The sequence below is a fragment of the Rhinoraja longicauda genome, chromosome 41 (genome assembly GCF_053455715.1).
Source record: "Rhinoraja longicauda isolate Sanriku21f chromosome 41, sRhiLon1.1, whole genome shotgun sequence".
Taxonomy (NCBI): domain Eukaryota; kingdom Metazoa; phylum Chordata; class Chondrichthyes; order Rajiformes; family Arhynchobatidae; genus Rhinoraja; species Rhinoraja longicauda.
Genome location: NC_135993.1, coordinates 1,622,313 through 1,639,473, shown reverse-complemented (window position 1 = coordinate 1,639,473; position 17,161 = coordinate 1,622,313). Strand labels below are relative to the sequence as shown.

Sequence of the window (17,161 nt, the reverse complement as noted above, 5' to 3'; positions counted from 1 at the left end):
CCACCTTGCTTGCAACACCATCACAAACACATTGACTCAGGCACAAAGCATAGATGATATGTGAATTCTGCAAGACAGAGGGAAAAAAACTTCTGTGCGATGAAATCACGACATTAATGAGACCGAGAGTCCAACTCCATAGTTCCCTGAAAGTTTACTTCCATTCCATTTCCCATTCCTTCTCTCCAGAATGCTGCCTGTCCCGCTGAGTTACTCCAGCATTTTGTGTCTATTTTCTGTGTAAACCAGCATCTGCAGTTCCTTCCTACATGTTTTATTTTAGTGTAGTTTGCTGTAGTTTATCATGGTCATTTATACTGAGGTACAGTGAAAAGGTTTTCTTTGCATGGTATCCAGTCAAAGAAAAGACTATACATGATTATAATCAAGCTGTCCACAGTGCACAGATACAGCATAAAGGGGTACAGCATTTAGTGCAAAGATATAACAATGAAATATGATAAAGTCCAATTAAAGATAGTTCTTCTTCGGATCTTATTTTTTTAATTTGGATATTCTTTTTATTAATCTATCCGTGTCCCCCAGAGATGCTGCCTGACCCGCTGAGTTACTCCAGCACTCTGTGAAACGTCACCTATCCATGTTCTCCACAGATGCTGCCTGACCCGCTGAGTTACTCCAGCACTCTGTGAAACGTCACCTATCCATGTTCTCCACAGATGCTGCCTGACCCGCTGAGTTACTCCAGCACTCTGTGAAACGTCACCTATCCATGTTCTCCACAGATGCTGCCTGACCCGCTGAGTTACTCCAGCACTCTGTGAAACGTCACCTATCCATGTTCTCCACAGATGCTGCCTGACCCGCTGAGTTACTCCAGCACTCTGTGAAACGTCACCTATCCATGTTCTCCACAGATGCTGCCTGACCCGCTGAGTTACTCCAGCACTCTGTGAAACGTCACCTATCCATGTTCTCCACAGATGCTGCCTGACCCGCTGAGTTACTCCAGCACTCTGTGAAACGTCATCTATCCATGTTCTCCACAGATGCTGCCTGACCCGCTGAGTTACTCCAGCATTTTGTGTCTGACCCGCTGAGTTACTCCAGCACTTTGTGTCTATCTTTGGTATAAACCAGCATCTGCAGTGCCTTTTAATTGAATTAGCAAGAAGTGAGTTTGCTTTCAACCAACTTAGCCAAAGTGAAACTAAGGCCGCTGATTTTTCTAAGCTCATCCTGTGCTTTGTGGTGAGGCAATTATGAATGATCTCGCTGCCAGACCACGCTATTTGCATGTGCGTTTATTTTTCAATTTTAATTTACTGTCAACGTCAGTTAACAGAAATAAAGTCATAAACGCCAAGATGTTCTTGAACAAGGCCAGAACCAAGTCAACTCAAGTGTAATGTCATATTGTCACAAGGAATTGCAGGAAAAATGTTCCCCACGTTGGGGGAGTCCAGCACCTGGAGCCACACAATTTAAGAATAAGGGGTCGGCCATTTAGGACTGAGATGAGGAAAACCTTTTTCACCCAGAGAGTTGTGAATCTGTGGAATTCTCTGCCACAGAAGGCAGTGGAGGCCAATTCACTGGATGTTTTCAAGAGAGATTAAATTTAGTTCTTAGGGCTAACGGAATCAAGCGATATGGGGAGAAAGCAGGAACGGGGTACTGATTGTGGGTGATCAGCCATGATCATATTGAATGGTGGTGCAAGCACGAATGCACCATGTTTCTATGTTTCTAATCTGGTGGTGTGGGACCTCCAGCGCTACGGTGGCAGTAAGAAGATGGCACGGCCCGGATAGTGGACATCCTTGATGGCCCTTACAAATAAAGACAGTAAGTGCTGGAGTAACTCAGCGGGTCAGGCAGCATCTGTGGAGAACATGGAGGGCGTGCAGCATAGGTTCACTAGGTTAATTCCCGGAATGTCAGGATTGTCGTATGTTGAAAGGCTGGAGCGATTGGGATTGTATACACTGGAATTTAGAAGGATGAGGGGGGATCTTATTGAAACATATAAGATAATTAGGGGATTGGACACATTAGAGGCAGATAACATGTTCCCAATGTTGGGGGAGTCCAGAACAAGGGGCCACAGTTTAAGAATAAGGGGTAGGCCATTTAGAACGGAGATGAGAAAGAACTTTTTCAGTCAGAGAGTGGTGAAGGTGTGGAATTCTCTGCCTCAGAAGGCAGTGGAGGCCAGTTCGTTGGATGCTTTCAAGAGAGAGCTGGATAGAGCTCTTAAGGATAGCGGAGTGAGGGGGTATGGGGAGAAGGCAGGAACGGGGTACTGATTGAGAGTGATCAGCCATGATCGCATTGAATGGCGGTGCTGGCTCGAAGGGCTGAATGGCCTACTCCTGCACCTATTGTCTATTGTCTATTGTCTATTGTGACGTTTCACAGAGTAACTCAGCGGGTCAGGCAGCATCTGTGGAGAAGTGAAATAGGTGATGGTCATCGTAGATGGCTTTGATCTGTCACTTTGCTTATCATTCATTCATTTGTTCTATGTACCTTTACATACATATTGGTTTCCTCTCCCCAGACTCTGCAGAAGGGTCTCGACCCGAAACGTCACCCATTCCTTCTGTCCAGAAATGCTGCCTGTCCCGCTGAAGCACTCCAGCATTTTGTGTCTATCTGTTGACATCTGATAGAACATCTAACGTTCTCACCAGGCTGTGATCTGCACTATCTCTCCATGACACCTTGGATGTTGGTGGGGAGAGTGGGTGGGTGGGTGAAACGCGCCGGTCCAGTGTTAAAAACTCCCGACGTTTTTCTGGAACGTTAGGGGGAAATATTATTTCATTCTTCACTTCCTCTGGTTAAAATTTTCGAGTCCCAGAGGGACTTTAAAGTGGAGATTGATAGGTTCTTGATTCGTGTACGTAGGTCTGGGAAACCCACAAACTCTCCTTACTCTGAACGACATGAAAAATATCACCTCATTGGGTTTCTAATTACAGCCACTGGATCTGACCTTCAGATGTTTTTTTTTGTAAATACCCCCCCCTCCCCCCTCCCCAGTTGTTGCGTGCTATTCAGTCAGCGGAAAGACAGTACACGATTACAATCGAGCCGTTTACAGTGTACAGATGCATGATAAGGGAATAGTGTTTAGTGCACGTAAAGCCAGCAAAGTCTGATCAAGGGTAGTCCGAGGGTCACCAATGAGGTAGATAGTAGTTCAGCACTGCTCTCTGGTTGTTGTGGGATGGTTCAGTTGTCTAATTGCCTCTTCCTCCAGATGTGGAGGGGGTGATACTGCCATCAATGGTCCTTTCAGCCATGTTCCCCTGGCTATCCAACTGCAGGAGGCACCACAGGCTGGCCTGGACCTGACATTCAGACACTCGTGTGCATGTGTGCGCACACACAAGCATGCATACACGGACCCAGGCATGCACACACAACTCCCCACACACTCATGCACACATGCACACACACATGCACATACACAGACCCAGACATGCACACACACTCATGCACACACACTCATGCACACACACTCATGCACACACACTCATGCACACACACATGCACATACACAGACCCAGACATGCACACACACACATGCACACACACGGACCCAGGCATGCACACACAACCACACACATGCACATACGCACACACACATGCACACACACATGCACATACACAGACCCAGGCATGCACACACAACTGCCCACACACACATGCACATACGCAAACCCAGACATGCACACACACATGCACATACACAGACCCAGACATACACGCACACACATGCACATACACATGCACACCTACCCACACACATGCATACCTACCCACACACATGCACATACATGGGCAAGCATGCATACAGAGATAGATGGAGAGACAGAGAGAGGGTGAGATGGAGAGAGAAAGAGAGAGAAACAGAAAAGGGGAAAGAGAAAATGAGAACAAAATTGAGAAAGAGGAAGAAAAAATGAAAAATAGAGAGGGGGAGAGAGAGAGAAAGAGAGAGAGAGGAAAGACAGTGAGAGGGGGGGGGAGAAAGAGAGAGGGGAGAGAGTGAGAGAGAAAGAGAGAGTGAGAGAGAAAGAGCGAGAGAGGGAGAGAGAGAGAGAGAGAGAGAGAGAGAGAGAGAGAGAGAGAGAGAGAGAGGGAGAGAGGGAGAGAGGGAGAGAGGGAGAGAGGGAGAGAGAGGGAGAGAGACAGAGAGAGAGAGAGAGAGAGAGAGAGAGAGAGAGAGAGAGAGAGGGGGAGGGAGTAAGAGAGAGTGAACATGAGGGAGAGCGGGAGAGAGAGAGGTTTCAGGCCTGAGGCCATCTAATGTGGAATAGCCCTGTGTTCAGTTGTGTAGAACATCCCCTTGCGAGGGTGATCAGCGGGATGCAGAGGGCAGGGTGGTTCTCAGCTTGGAGAAGTGTGCGCGACATTGAAGGGCAGCGCCCACAGGGACTGTGTAAGAAATCCTCCCTCTTGTTCACACCTCGACAACTCGCACTGGCCTAGGGTTGCCAACTGTCCCGTATTAGCCGGGACATCCCGTATTTTGGGCTGAATTGGTTTGTCCCGTACGGGACCGCCCTTGTCCCGTATTAGGCCCGCGGGCCACTGTCGGCCGGGACAGTGTAGGCCAACGGAGTGTGTTCGCCTAATGGAGGTTCTAAGGAACCTGCCTCCCAGCCCGGGCGGCCGCCATTTGTGGAGCGGGAGCACGTGGCCGCTGGCTGGGTGAGGTAACACGTGGGGCGCGGGGCGGTGACGTCAATGTTCCCAATGTTGGGGGAGTCCAGAACCAGGGGCCACAGTTTAAGAATAAGGGGTAGGCCATTTAGAACTGAGATGAGGAAAAACTTTTTTAGTCAGAGAGTTGTGAATCTGTGGAATTCTCTGCCTCAGAAGGCAGTGGAGGCCAATTCTCTGAATACATTCAAGAGAGAGCTAGATAGAGCTCTTAAGGATAGCGGAGTCAGGGGGTATGGGGAGAAGGCAGGAACGGGGTACTGATTGAGAATGGTCAGCCATGATCACATTGAATGGTGGTGCTGGCTCGAAGGGCTGAATGGCCTCCTCCTGCACCTATTGTCTATTGTCTATTGTCACCTTGTCCCGTATTTGGGAGTGAGACAGTTGGCAACCCCAATAAACACGCGCTGAACCTGTGGCTTTGTGCACTGGTGCATTGTGGAGCCACAGGTAAATTGGGAAGCTGGCTTGCGTTGTGACCCGCGTTAGCTTTCTGTCGAACATTGCGTGAATCTACGTCATTTGGGGTTGGAACAAACCTCCTCGTTGTCAGCTTCCTGCCACCAATACAGTCAGCGTGCGTGACTTACAGAGCCAGCAAACAGCACAATCAACCAGCAGACAGTTGCACTCGGTCTGCTCTGCACTAGGACAGGACCGGCTGGAGTATTGTAGGCGGACAACAGACCAGACCCACAAGCCTTCTCCAACCTTACAGCTGCACAAGGTACTGCCTAAAATCATTCTTTTTCACGCTTAGCAAAGGATTTATATTGCACATTTTCTTGGCACATTGAGTCGTGGTTAAGATATATCAATTGTGCATGAGATTGAAGGAAGAAATACAAAGGGCTGGTTAATCTGTGGAATTCATCGCCACAGGCGGCAGTGGAGGTCGAGTCAGCGGGTATTGTCAAAGTGGAAATCAATGGGATCTTAATTAGTATGGGTGTCAGGGGTTATGGGGAGAAGGCAGGAGAATGGGGTTAGGAGGGAGAGATAGATTGAATGGCAGAGTAGACTTGATTGGCCGAATAACTTAATTTTGCTCCTGTGTCTTGTGATCTCATGATCTTATGAACTCAGTAGGTCAGGCAGTATCTGTGGAGGCAGAGAGATGTCCACATTAATGGTTGAGAAGTGGGATTTGGTTTGTCTGTGTTGCAATAGGTTAGATTGGGTGAGGGTAGCTGGTGTGGACTGGTCAGGTTGGGGTTGGGTCAGGTTGGGGTTGGTTCTGCTGAGGGTTGCCAACTGTCCCGTATTAGCCGGGACATCCCATATTTTGGGCTAAATTAGTTTGTCCCGTACAGGACCGCCCTTGTCCCGTATTAGTAGGGTTGCCAACTTCCTCACTCCCAAATAAGGGACCAAGGTTGACATCACCGCCCCGCGCCCCACGCCCCATGTGACCTCACCCAGCCAGCGGCCACATGCTCCCGCTCCACCAATGGCGGCTGCCCGGGCTGGGCGTTGACGTCACCTTGTCCCATATTTGGGAGTGAGGAAGTTGGCAACCCTAGTCAGTTTGGATCAGAGGAGGGTTATTGGGTGGGGTTGGACCGTGATGGGGCATGTTGGTTTGATTGGATGGGGATGGGGTAATGTTGTGTTGGGTTAGGTCTTGGTTGTATGGTGCTGTGTTAGGTTGGGTTTGGTTGATAGAAGTAACAAGAATTGTGCTCTTGGACGATGCTGGTGAAGGACTGACACCCAGAGGCATCACACTACCCTGCAAACCTCTCTTGTTTCTCTGAAAGACCATCGACTGGTTTTAAACCAATCCAAGAATTTTAATTTAGATTTAGGTTTATTATTGTCACTTGTACCGAGATACAGAGATAACTTTGTTATGCATGCTGTGCAATCAAAATCAGGTAATACTGTACATAAATACAATCCAGCCAAATACAAGTACTACAGGTAGAGCAAAGGGGGAGATACAGAGTGCAGAATATAGTCTCAGCATTGTAGCGCATCAGTTCCACAGACAAAGTCCAATGTCCGCAATGGGGTAGAGGTGAATCGGACAGTGCCCTAGCTTATGGAAGGACTGACAAAGGAGGGGAAGATGCTGTTCAGATTCTGGTGGTGCACACTTTCGAGCTTATAGAGCCAACGCTTTCCTACACCCTTCAGCCCAACATCCCCATGCCGACTAATATGCCCCATCTACACCAGCCTGCCTGTGTTGGCACATATCCCTCTAAACCTTCTCTATCCATGTGCTGTTCAAATGTCTTTTAAATGTTCTTCTAGTACCTGCCTTAACTACCTCCTCTGACAGCTTGTTCCATATACCCACCACCCTTTGTGTGAAAAAGTTGCCCATGCGCTCCAAGGATCATGGTCCTAGCCTGCCCCAACCTCCCACTACTGCTCAGGCCCTCGAGTCCTGGCAACATCCTTGGAAACCTTCTCTGCACTTTTTGCAGCTTAACAACATCCTTCCTTTGGTAGACACACAACGCTGGAGTAACTCAGCGGGCCAGGCAGCATCTCAGGAGAGAAGGAATGGGTGACGTTTCGGGTTAAGACCCTTCTTCAGAGTCCATTATAGTCTGAAGAAGTGGTCCCAACCCGAAACGAAAGACTGGAGCGACTAGGCTTGAAAGACCGGAGCGACTAGGCTTGTACACACTGGAATTTAGAAGGATGAGAGGAGATCTTATCGAAACGTATAAGATTATTAAGGGGTTGGACACGTTGGAGGCAGGAAACATGTTGGGGGAGTCCAGAACAAGGGGCCCCAGTTTAAGAATAAGGGGTAGGCCATTTAGAACTGAGATGAGGAAAAACTTTTTCAGTCAGAGAGTTGTGAATCTGTGGAATTCGCTGCCTCAGAAGGCAGTGGAGGCCAATTCTCTGAATGCATTCAAGAGAGAGCTAGATAGAGCTCTTAAGGATAGCGGAGTCAGGGGGTATGGGGAAAAGGCAGGAACGGGGTACTGATTGAGAATAATCAGCCATGATCACATTGAATGGCGGTGCTGGCTCGAAGGGCCGAATGGCCTCCTCCTGCACCTATTGTCTATTGTCTATTGTCTATCGAAACATCACCCATTCCTTCTCTCCTGAGATGCTGCCTGACCCGCTGAATTACTCCAGCATTTTGTGATACCTTCGATTTGAACCAGCATCTGCAGTTATTTTCCTACACACATTTATTAATCTACATATAGATTGGGCCAATCAAATTGGTAGTAGTGCTGAGGGGGAAGATTTCCTGGAATGTATATGGGATGGGAATTTAAACCAATATGTAGATAATGTATGTGTAAGTGGCCTAACCAAAGTCCTTTAAGCCTATCCTATCCATGTACCTGTCCAAATGCTTTTTAAACACTGCGTTTTCTGTACCTTAATCTTCTGAGAAGGCATAGGTGTTGATGTGTGCTTCCTTCCAGGTTAGTTCATTGTCACGTGTACTGAAGTACAGTGAAAAGTCTTTGTTGCGTGCCAACTTGTCAGTGAAAAGGCTATACACGATACGGTTGCCAACTACCTCGCTCCCAAATACGGGACAAGGTGACGTCACCACCCCGCGCCCCGCGTGACCTCACCCAGCCAGCGGCCATGTGCTCCCGCTCCACCAATGGCGGCCGCCATTGGTGGAGCGGGGGCACGTGGCCGCTGGCTGGGCGAGGTCACGTGGGGCGTGGGGCGGTGAAGTCTCCCCTTTGTCCCTTATTTGGGAGTGAGGAAGTTGGCAACCCTGCTAATACGGGACAAGGGCGGTCCCGTACGGGACAAACTAATTCACCCCGAAATACGGGATGTCCCGGCTAATACGGGACAGTTGGCAAGCCTAATACATGGCGACAAATGAGCCATTTGGTCATAGCTTCAGTGTGGTAGGTCCCACGCAAGCTGCAAGAACATGGATAGGTGACGTTTCACAGAGTGCTGGAGTAACTCAGCGGGTCAGGCAGCATCTCTGGAGAGAAGGAATAGGTGACGTTTCGGGTCGTGACCTTTCATCAGACTGAGTGTCAGGGAGCGGGACACTTGCAGCTGCTGGTTTACAAAAAAAGACACAAAGTACTGGAGTAACACAGCGAGTCAGGCAACATCTCTGGAGAACTCTGCCTAGTGTAGATGGGACATGTTGGTCAGTGTGGGCAGGTTGAGCCAAAGGGCCTGTTTCCACACTGTATGACTATGACTCTAAAATGCTGGAAACACTTACCAGGTCAGGCAGTATCTGTGGAGAGAGAAACAGTTCACATTTTGGATCTGAGTCCTTTCATCAGAACTGCCTTCCGAACGAGCAAAGACCAAGCCGGTGGAGGAACTCAGTGGGTCAGGCAGCATCTGTGGAGGCAAAGAGATGATTGGTTTTTCACATTGGTACCTTGCATCAAGACCTTAATTGTTGACCCCCTGTGGCAGATTGAGTCATACACATTGAGACATGCAGCGTGGAAACAGGCCCTTCGGCCCAACTTGCCCATGCTGACCAACAAGCCCCATCTACACTAGTCCCACCTGCCTGCGTTTGGCCCATATCCCTCTAAACCTGTCCTATCCATGTTCCTGTCTAAATGTTTCTTAAACGTTACGATAGTCCCAGCCTCAACTACTGTACCTCCTCTGGCATCTCATTCCATACACCCACCCCACTTTGTATGAAAACGTTACCCCTTATTTTCCTATTAAATCAGATTCCTATCTAGATTGAGGGTTAGATTTAGCTCTTAGGGCTAACAGAATCAAGGGATATGGGGAGAAATCAGGAAGGGGGTACTGGTTGTGGATGATCAGCCATGATCATATTGAATGGCAATGCTGGCTTGAAGGGCCGAATGGCCTCCTCCTGCACCTATTTTCTATGTTTCTATGTAAATCTTTCCCCTCTCACTGTACCTCTGCACATGTGAAAATAAACTGAACTGAACTGAACTTAAACCTAGGAAAATAACTGCAGATGCTGGTTTAAATCGAAGGTAGACACAAAATGCTGGAGTAACACAGCGGGTCAGGCAGCATCTCAGTTACACAAAATGCTGAGTACTCTCCTGAGATGCTGCCTGACCCGCTGAGTTACTCCAGAATTTTGTGTCTGCCTTTGACCTTAAACCTATGTCCTCTGATTCTCGATTCCCCTACTCTGGGCAAAAAACTCTGCACGTTTACCCAATCTATTCCTCTCATGATTTTGTACACCTTGTGATGTCTGTAGAGGTCGGGAGCTTTTCTCTTGAAGGTTGGGAGGTGTGGGTGCCGGAAATGAAGACAGAAAAGTTCTTGTTTTCAAACTTAAATTCCATATATTTAGTCTTTTCCAAAAACAGGTAAACTTAATTGTTTGCAGACAGGTACACAAAACCAAAACAGGAAGTTAAATCAAAACTGTAGCTTGCTGCCTTCTTACAAAATATAACTCAAACACTGCTTCTCTTCCTTTTACCTCTCTCACTGAAGCAATCAGCTCATCTGGTTCAGCTGGGCAGCAATCAGTGTCAGCAGCAATCAGTGTCAGCAGCAATCGGTGTCAGCAGCAATCAGTATCAGCAGCAATCAGTGTCAGCAGCAATCAGTGTCAGTAGGGCAGGCAGCCCTGCTGACTATGGGTTTTGTAGTCTTTTGCTGGCAGCCATGAAGGTTTGTAGTCCTTGTTGCATCCACCGGGAGGAAATGTATCTCCCCTCTATGACTCTACCTCTCATGATATCACAACCTCCATATGAACACCCCTCATCCTCCTGCGCTCCGAGGAATAGAATTTCAGGCTGCCCCACCTCCCCCTGCAGCTCAGGCCCTCGAGTCCCGGCAACAGCCTCGTATAGCTTTTCTGCGGCTAAGATACCGACAGAACAGCCAAAATAAGTTTTGTCACAACGTAGAACTTTGCTGATCCATCACGCCCTGAGGTTACGTTGGGATGAATATTGCAGAAGTGGCTGCAATTTCAGATGAGAGCAACAACAAAAAATGGCGATGCAGCGAATTTCAATTTCCAGAAGATGTATAATTAGGATGGAGGTTTGCAAGCGTGCTGAGTCTAATAGTGTGGAAGGCAGGGGGAAGATGGACCTTTGCACGGAATTCCCTTTAAACTTAATGAATTCAACATCTTGCTGCCTCACAGCGCCGGAGACCCGGGTTGGATCCTGACTACGGGTGCTGTCTGTACAGAGTTCGCACGTTCTCCCCGTGACCCGCGTGGGTTTTCTCCGGGAGCTCGGGTTTCCTCCCACACTCCAAAGGCGTGTGGTTTTGTAGATTAATTGGCTTGGTAAAATTGTAAATGGACCCTAGCGTGTGTACTTTTAGTTTAGTTTAGAGATACAGCGCGGAAACAGGCCCTTCGGCCCACCGGGTCCACGCCGACCAGCGATCCCCGCACATTAACACTATCCTACACCCGCGAGGGACAATTTTTACATTTACCAAGCCAATTAACCTACAAACCTGCACGTCTTTGGAGTGTGGGAAGAAACCGAAGATCTCGGAGAAAACCCATGCAGGTCACAGGGAGAACGTACAAATTCCGTACAGACAGCGCCCGTAGTCGGGATGGAACCCGGGTCTCCGGCGCTGCATTCCCTGTAAGGCAGCAACTCTACCGCTGCGCCACCGTGACTGTGTAGGATAGTGCTAGTGTGTGGGGATCGCTGGTCAGTGTGGACTCGATGGGCTGAAGGGCCTGTTTCTGTGCTGTATCTTTAAACTAAACTAAACTTTGAATCTTTGTAAGAGTCTGATACAAACTGTTGGAGGAACTCAGTGGATCAAACAGCATGTGTTCAATATGTTCATGAGTGGAATAGATCGGGTAAATGCGCAGAGTTTCTTGCCCAGAGTAGGGGAATCGAGAACCTGCGGCACGGTGGCGCAGCCGTAGAGTTGCTGCCTTACAGCGAATGCAGCGCCGGAGACTCAGGTTCGATCCTGACTACGGGCGCCGTCTGTACGGAGTTTGTACGTTCTCCCCGTGACCTGCGTGGGTTTTCTCCGAGATCTTCGGTTTCCTCCCACACTCCAAAGACGTGCAGGTATGTAGGTTAATTGACTGGGTAAATGTAAACATTGTCCCTAGTGTGTGTAGGATAGTGTTAATGTGCGGGGATCGCTGGGCGGCACGGACCCGGTGGGCCGAAGGGCCTGTTTCCGCGCTGTATCTCTAAATCTAAAAAAAAGATATTTTTGAAAAAAAGGAACTTGAGGGGCAACCTTTGCCTGTCTGTACGGAGTTTGCACGTTCTCCCTGTGACCTGCGTGGGTTTTCTCTGAGATCTTTGGTTTCTTCCCACACTCCAAAGACGTACAGGTGTGTAGGCTAATTGGCTTGGTATAAATGTAAATTGTCCCTCGTGTGTGTAGGGTGGTGTTAATGTGTGGGGATCGCTGGACTCGGTGGGCCGAAGGGTGGGTTTCCACGCTGTGACTCTCGGCTAATTCAATGCTCAATGCTGTGATTCCAACCTCTTGTTTGCACTTTCCTCTTGCAGGTTGGTTTGGTCATGACCCACACAGTGAGTACGGACGTAGACCGTTCTACTATGAACCACTCAGCCAGCACTGCCGTGTCCTGCAATGAGACCATGTGTGGAATTATCTTTGGGGAAAGTGACCCTGCCCTGGCCACGATGTACAGCATCATCTTCCTCGTGAGTCTGACCATGAATTGTCTCACCCTTTGGCCAATCATCCTGCAGGTCAAGCAGAAGAACGTCCTTGGCGTCTACCTCTTAAGCCTGGCTATCTCGGATCTCCTGTGCACTCTGACCATCCCTCTCTGGGTGGTCTACTACTACAATGGTCACCGCTGGAGCTTTGGCTGGTTGACCTGCCACCTCTCGGGGTTTGTCTTCTACTCCAACATCTACATCAGCATCCTCCTGCTGTGTTGTATCTCCGTTGACCGCTACCTGGCAGTGGTCTACCCCATGAAGTCCCAGAACATCCGTCGCCGCAGCAAGGCCGTCAAGGTCAGCCTGCTCATCTTCACGTCCGTCTTCACCATCCACCTTCTTGTCATCTTCAGGACCATCATCGACAAGGGTCCCGACATGCCCAACCTCACCTGCTACGAGCACATCCCCCTGGTCAAGCCGGTAGCCTTTGCCAACTACATCCGATTCTTCATCGGCTTCCTGCTGCCCCTCCTCCTGCTCATTTTCTGCTACCAGCGGATTCTCAGAGGGGTCAGGAAGAGTCTTAGCCTCCAGGCAGAGCAGAAGGCCAAAGTCAAGCAGCTTTCCATCTTGGTCATCATCATTTTCCTCATCTGCTTCGGTCCCTACCACATCATCCTGCTGGCCAGAACCATCAACTTCTCGCTGATGGACTGCACCTGCCAATTCCAACGCAAGGTCTTCATCTACTTCAACATCTCCTTGGCCTTCTCCAGCCTCAACAGTGCTGTGGACCCCATCCTCTACGTGCTGGTCAGTTGCAATGCCAAGAAGGACCTGAGGAGGACTTTTGCCACCGTTAGATACGGATGCTTCAGGAAGAGGCTCTCAAGCTGCTCTCCCACTGTGACCACAAGGACCAATGTTTAAACGCTGCCCGCGGGCACAACGAACTAAAGGGGTGAAGGATATGTTGGCGCTGGAGAGAGTCCAGATGAGGTTTACGAGAATGATCCCCGGGAATGAGTGGACTGACATATGATGAGCCTTTGACGGCACTGGGCATCTGCACGCTGGAGTTTAGAAGGATGAGGGAGAAAACTCGTTGAAACTTACCAAATAGAGAAAGGCTTGGATAGAGTGGATGTGGGGAGGATGTTTCCACTAGTGGGAGAGTCCAGGACCAGAGGTCACAGCCTCAGAATTAAAGGATGTTCCTTTAGGAAGGAGATGAGGAGGAATTTCTTCAGGGGGTGGTGAAGCTGTGGAATTATTTGCCACAAATGGCCGTGGAGGCCAAGTCAATGGCAATTTTTAAGGCTGAGATTGACAGATTCTTGATTGGTACAGGTGTCAGGGGTTGTGGGGAGAAGGCAGGAGAATGGGGTTGGGAGGGAGAGATATATCAGCCATGATTGAATGGTGGAATAGACTTGATGGGCAGAATCTAAATTCCTTTGTCAACCTGAAGTGTTATAGTTTGTTGTGCGTGTGAGTGGGTCTTTAATGGTTTACCAAAGTCCTACAGCCTGGAAACAGGCTCTTCAGACCAACTTGGCAATGCTGATCAAGATATCCATCAACACTATTCTGACTTCCCAGATTTGACAAATCCCTCTCAACCTCTCCAATCCATGTACCTGTCCAACTGACCTGTAAATGTTGTTATTTTACCTGCCTCAACCCCTCCTCCAGAAGCTCGCTCTGTATGCCTACCCCCCACGTAATATCTGTTAAAGTATTACCACGGTGGAGCAGCGGTAGAGTTGCTGCCTTACAGCGAATGCAGCGCCGGAGACCCGAGTTCGATCCCGACTACGGGTGCTGTCTGTACGGAGTTTGTACATTCTCCCCGTGACCGGCGTGGGTTATCTCCAAGATATTCGGTTTCCTCCCACACTCCAAGAGTGTTGTAGGTTAATTGGCTTTGTACAACTGTAAAATAGTGTGTGTAGGATAGTGCTAGTGTGTGGGGATTGCTGGTCGGCACGGACTCGGTGGGCTGAAGGGCCTGTTTCCGCGCTGTATCTCTAACCTAAACTAAACTGACAAGAAATTGCTGCCTAGTGATTTTATATAACTGTTTAAACTAATTTTATGTTTATGAATTGTTATTTGTATTGTAATTCAGATTGTAAATTCTTAAAATGAATATTTTGAAATACAGGGAATTTTAAAATGTTGTCTTAATTTTATTAAATTTATTATATTTCAAGGGTCTATTTTAATTTTGTGTGTGTGTGTATCTGTGTGTGTGCGCGTGTGTGTGCATATGTGTCCGTGTTTGTGTGTGTTTGTACGTGTGAATGTATGTGTGCACATGCGTGTGCGTGCATGTGTTCTGTTTGTGTGCGTGTGTGTACAAGTGCAAGTGTGTGTGTGTACATGCCTGTGTGTGTGTGTGTGTGTGTGTGTGCGCGTGTCTGTGTGTTTACATGTGAGCGTATGTGTGTCGGCGTGGACTCGGTGGGCCGAAGGGCCTGTTTCCGCGCTGTATCTCTAAACTAAACTAAACTAAAACTAAAGTCCAAAAAGGTCCAATTAAAGATAGTTCATAGGTCTTTCATGAAATAGATGGGAGGTCAGGACCGCTCTCTAGTTGGTGAGAGGACGGTTCAGTTGCCTGATAACAGCCGGGAAGAAACTGTCCCTGAATCTGGAGGTGTGCGTTTTCACACTTCTGTACCTCTTGCCCGATGGGAGAGGGGAGAAGAGGGAGTGGCCGGGGTGAGACTGGTCCTTGATGATGCTGCTGGCCTTGCCGAGGCAGCGTGAGCTGTAGATGGAGTCGATGGAAGGGAGGTTGGTTTGTGTGATGGTCTGGGCTGCGTCCACAATTCTCTGCGATTTCTTGCGGTCTTGGATGGAGCTGTTCCCAAACCGCGCTGTGATGGCATCCTGATAAAATGCTTTTGATAGCGCATCAGTAGAAGTTGGTGAGAGTCATGCCAAACCTCCTAAGCCATCTAGGTAAGTAGAGAAGTTGGTGCGTTTTCTGTGAACCTTAACATAGCTCTCGGAACATGCAGCGGGTAGAGCTGCTGCCTCACATCGCCAGAGACCCGGGTTCGATCCTGGCTACAGGTGCGGTCTGTGCGGAGTTTGCACGTTCTCCCCGTGACTTGCGTGGGTTTTCTCCGGGTGCTCCGGTTTCCTCCCACACTCCAAAGACGTGCAGGTTTGCAGGTTAATTGGCTTTGATAAAATTGTAAATTGTGTGTGTGTGTGTGTGGGATAGTGCTGGCGTGCGGGGATCATTGATCGGCGCGGACTCGGTGGGCAGAGAGGCCTGTTTCTGCGCTGTATCTCTGAACTAAACTAAACTATGCAAGAAGAACAGGGAGGTGGTGGAGCGAATGTGAACCACACAGAAGATGCCGATGCCTACTGTCAACCACAGCAGCTCGGTGACATTTCCAGTGCCTCGCTATCTTAAGACCCGTGGGCTACGTGTGCCTGACCAGAGATATTTATCAACAGAAAAACCTGTCCGCATTTTCTGCCCCTGTAAATTTGCAGATTGTATCTTGACATTGTCTTGCTGCCTCTATTGAGTCCTGACCACCACAGCAGCCCGGTGACATTTCCAGTGTCTCGCTGGCTGGGTGAGTCACCGAGCGACACTGCGCTGAAACAGGCCCTTCGGCCCATTGGTGCCACGATGACTATCAACACTAGGGTTGCCAACTTCCTCACTCCCAAACACGGGACAAAGGGTGGTGTCACCGCCCCGCGCGCCCCCACGTGACCTCACCCAGCCTGTGGCCACGTGCTCCCGCTCCACCAATGGCGGGAGTGAGGAAGTTGGCAAACCCTACTAATACGGGACAAGGGCGGTCACGTACGGGACAGGCTAATTTAGCCCAAAATACGGGATGTCCCGGCTAATACGGGACAGTTGGCAACCCTAACCTAAACAGGCCCTTCGGCCCATTGAAGCCACGATGACTATCTACGATGACTATGGAATTCTCTGCCTCAGAAGGCAGTGGAGGCCAATTCTCTGAATGCATTCAAGAGAGAGCTGGATAGAGCTCTTAAGGATAGCGGAGTCAGGGGGTATGGAGAGAAGGCAGGAACGGGGTAGTGATTGAGAATGATCAGCCATGATCACATTGAATGGCAGTACTGGCTCGAAGGTCCGAATGGCCTCCTCCTGCACCTATTGTCTATTGTTTATTGTCTAACACCCATCCCATTTCATTCTCCCCAAATTGTTATCAACTCTCCACCATCAGATTTTACCATTCACCCACACACTGTGGGTAGATTGTAGTGCCATAGTGTCATAGCATGGAAATAGGCCCTTCAGCCCAACTTGCCCATGCCGGCCAAGATTCCCCATCTCTAGTTTGGTTTAGTTTGAAGATACAGCGTGGAAACAGGCCCTTCCGCCCACCGAGGCCGTGCCGACCAGCGATCCCGCACACCAACACTATCCTACACAGGCCCTCTAGTCCTGGCAACATCATCGTGAATCTTCTCTGCACACGTTCCAGCAAAGCCATCTTCCCTGTAGCAGGGAACTCTGTGGTGAACCCCTTATAACTAGCTTCCAGCTCTCTGCCATTACCCTCTATCTTCTACCTCTAAACCAATATTGGCTCGATCACACTGGACCTTAGACTTTAGAGATACAATGTGGAAACAGGCCATTCGGCCCACCAAGTCCATGCCGACCATTGGCCTCGCGGTCAATGAGCGTGATGGGGAGGGGTAAGGAGGGAGGGGAAGAAAATGGAGGACGAATGGCCTCCTCCTGCACCTATTGTCTATTGTTTATTGTCTATTTATTGACCGGGCGTGGGGGGATTCCCCATCTCTAGTTTGGTTTAGTTTGAGGGACGGTGGGGGAACAAAAGTTGTACAGGGCAATGGTG

The 17,161-nt window shown here is 49.1% G+C and overlaps 1 protein-coding gene across 1 annotated transcript; it reads left to right on the top strand.

Moving 5' to 3' along the window:
* Positions 1-5,347: 5,347 nt before the first annotated feature.
* On the top strand, positions 5,348-13,211 carry LOC144611833 (G-protein coupled receptor 4-like). Its single transcript, XM_078431119.1, has 2 exons — positions 5,348-5,428; positions 12,156-13,211. The coding sequence occupies exon 2, from the start codon at positions 12,168-12,170 to the stop codon at positions 13,209-13,211; it is 1,044 nt and encodes a 347-aa protein (XP_078287245.1). The 5' UTR covers positions 5,348-5,428; positions 12,156-12,167.
* Positions 13,212-17,161: the final 3,950 nt, after the last annotated feature.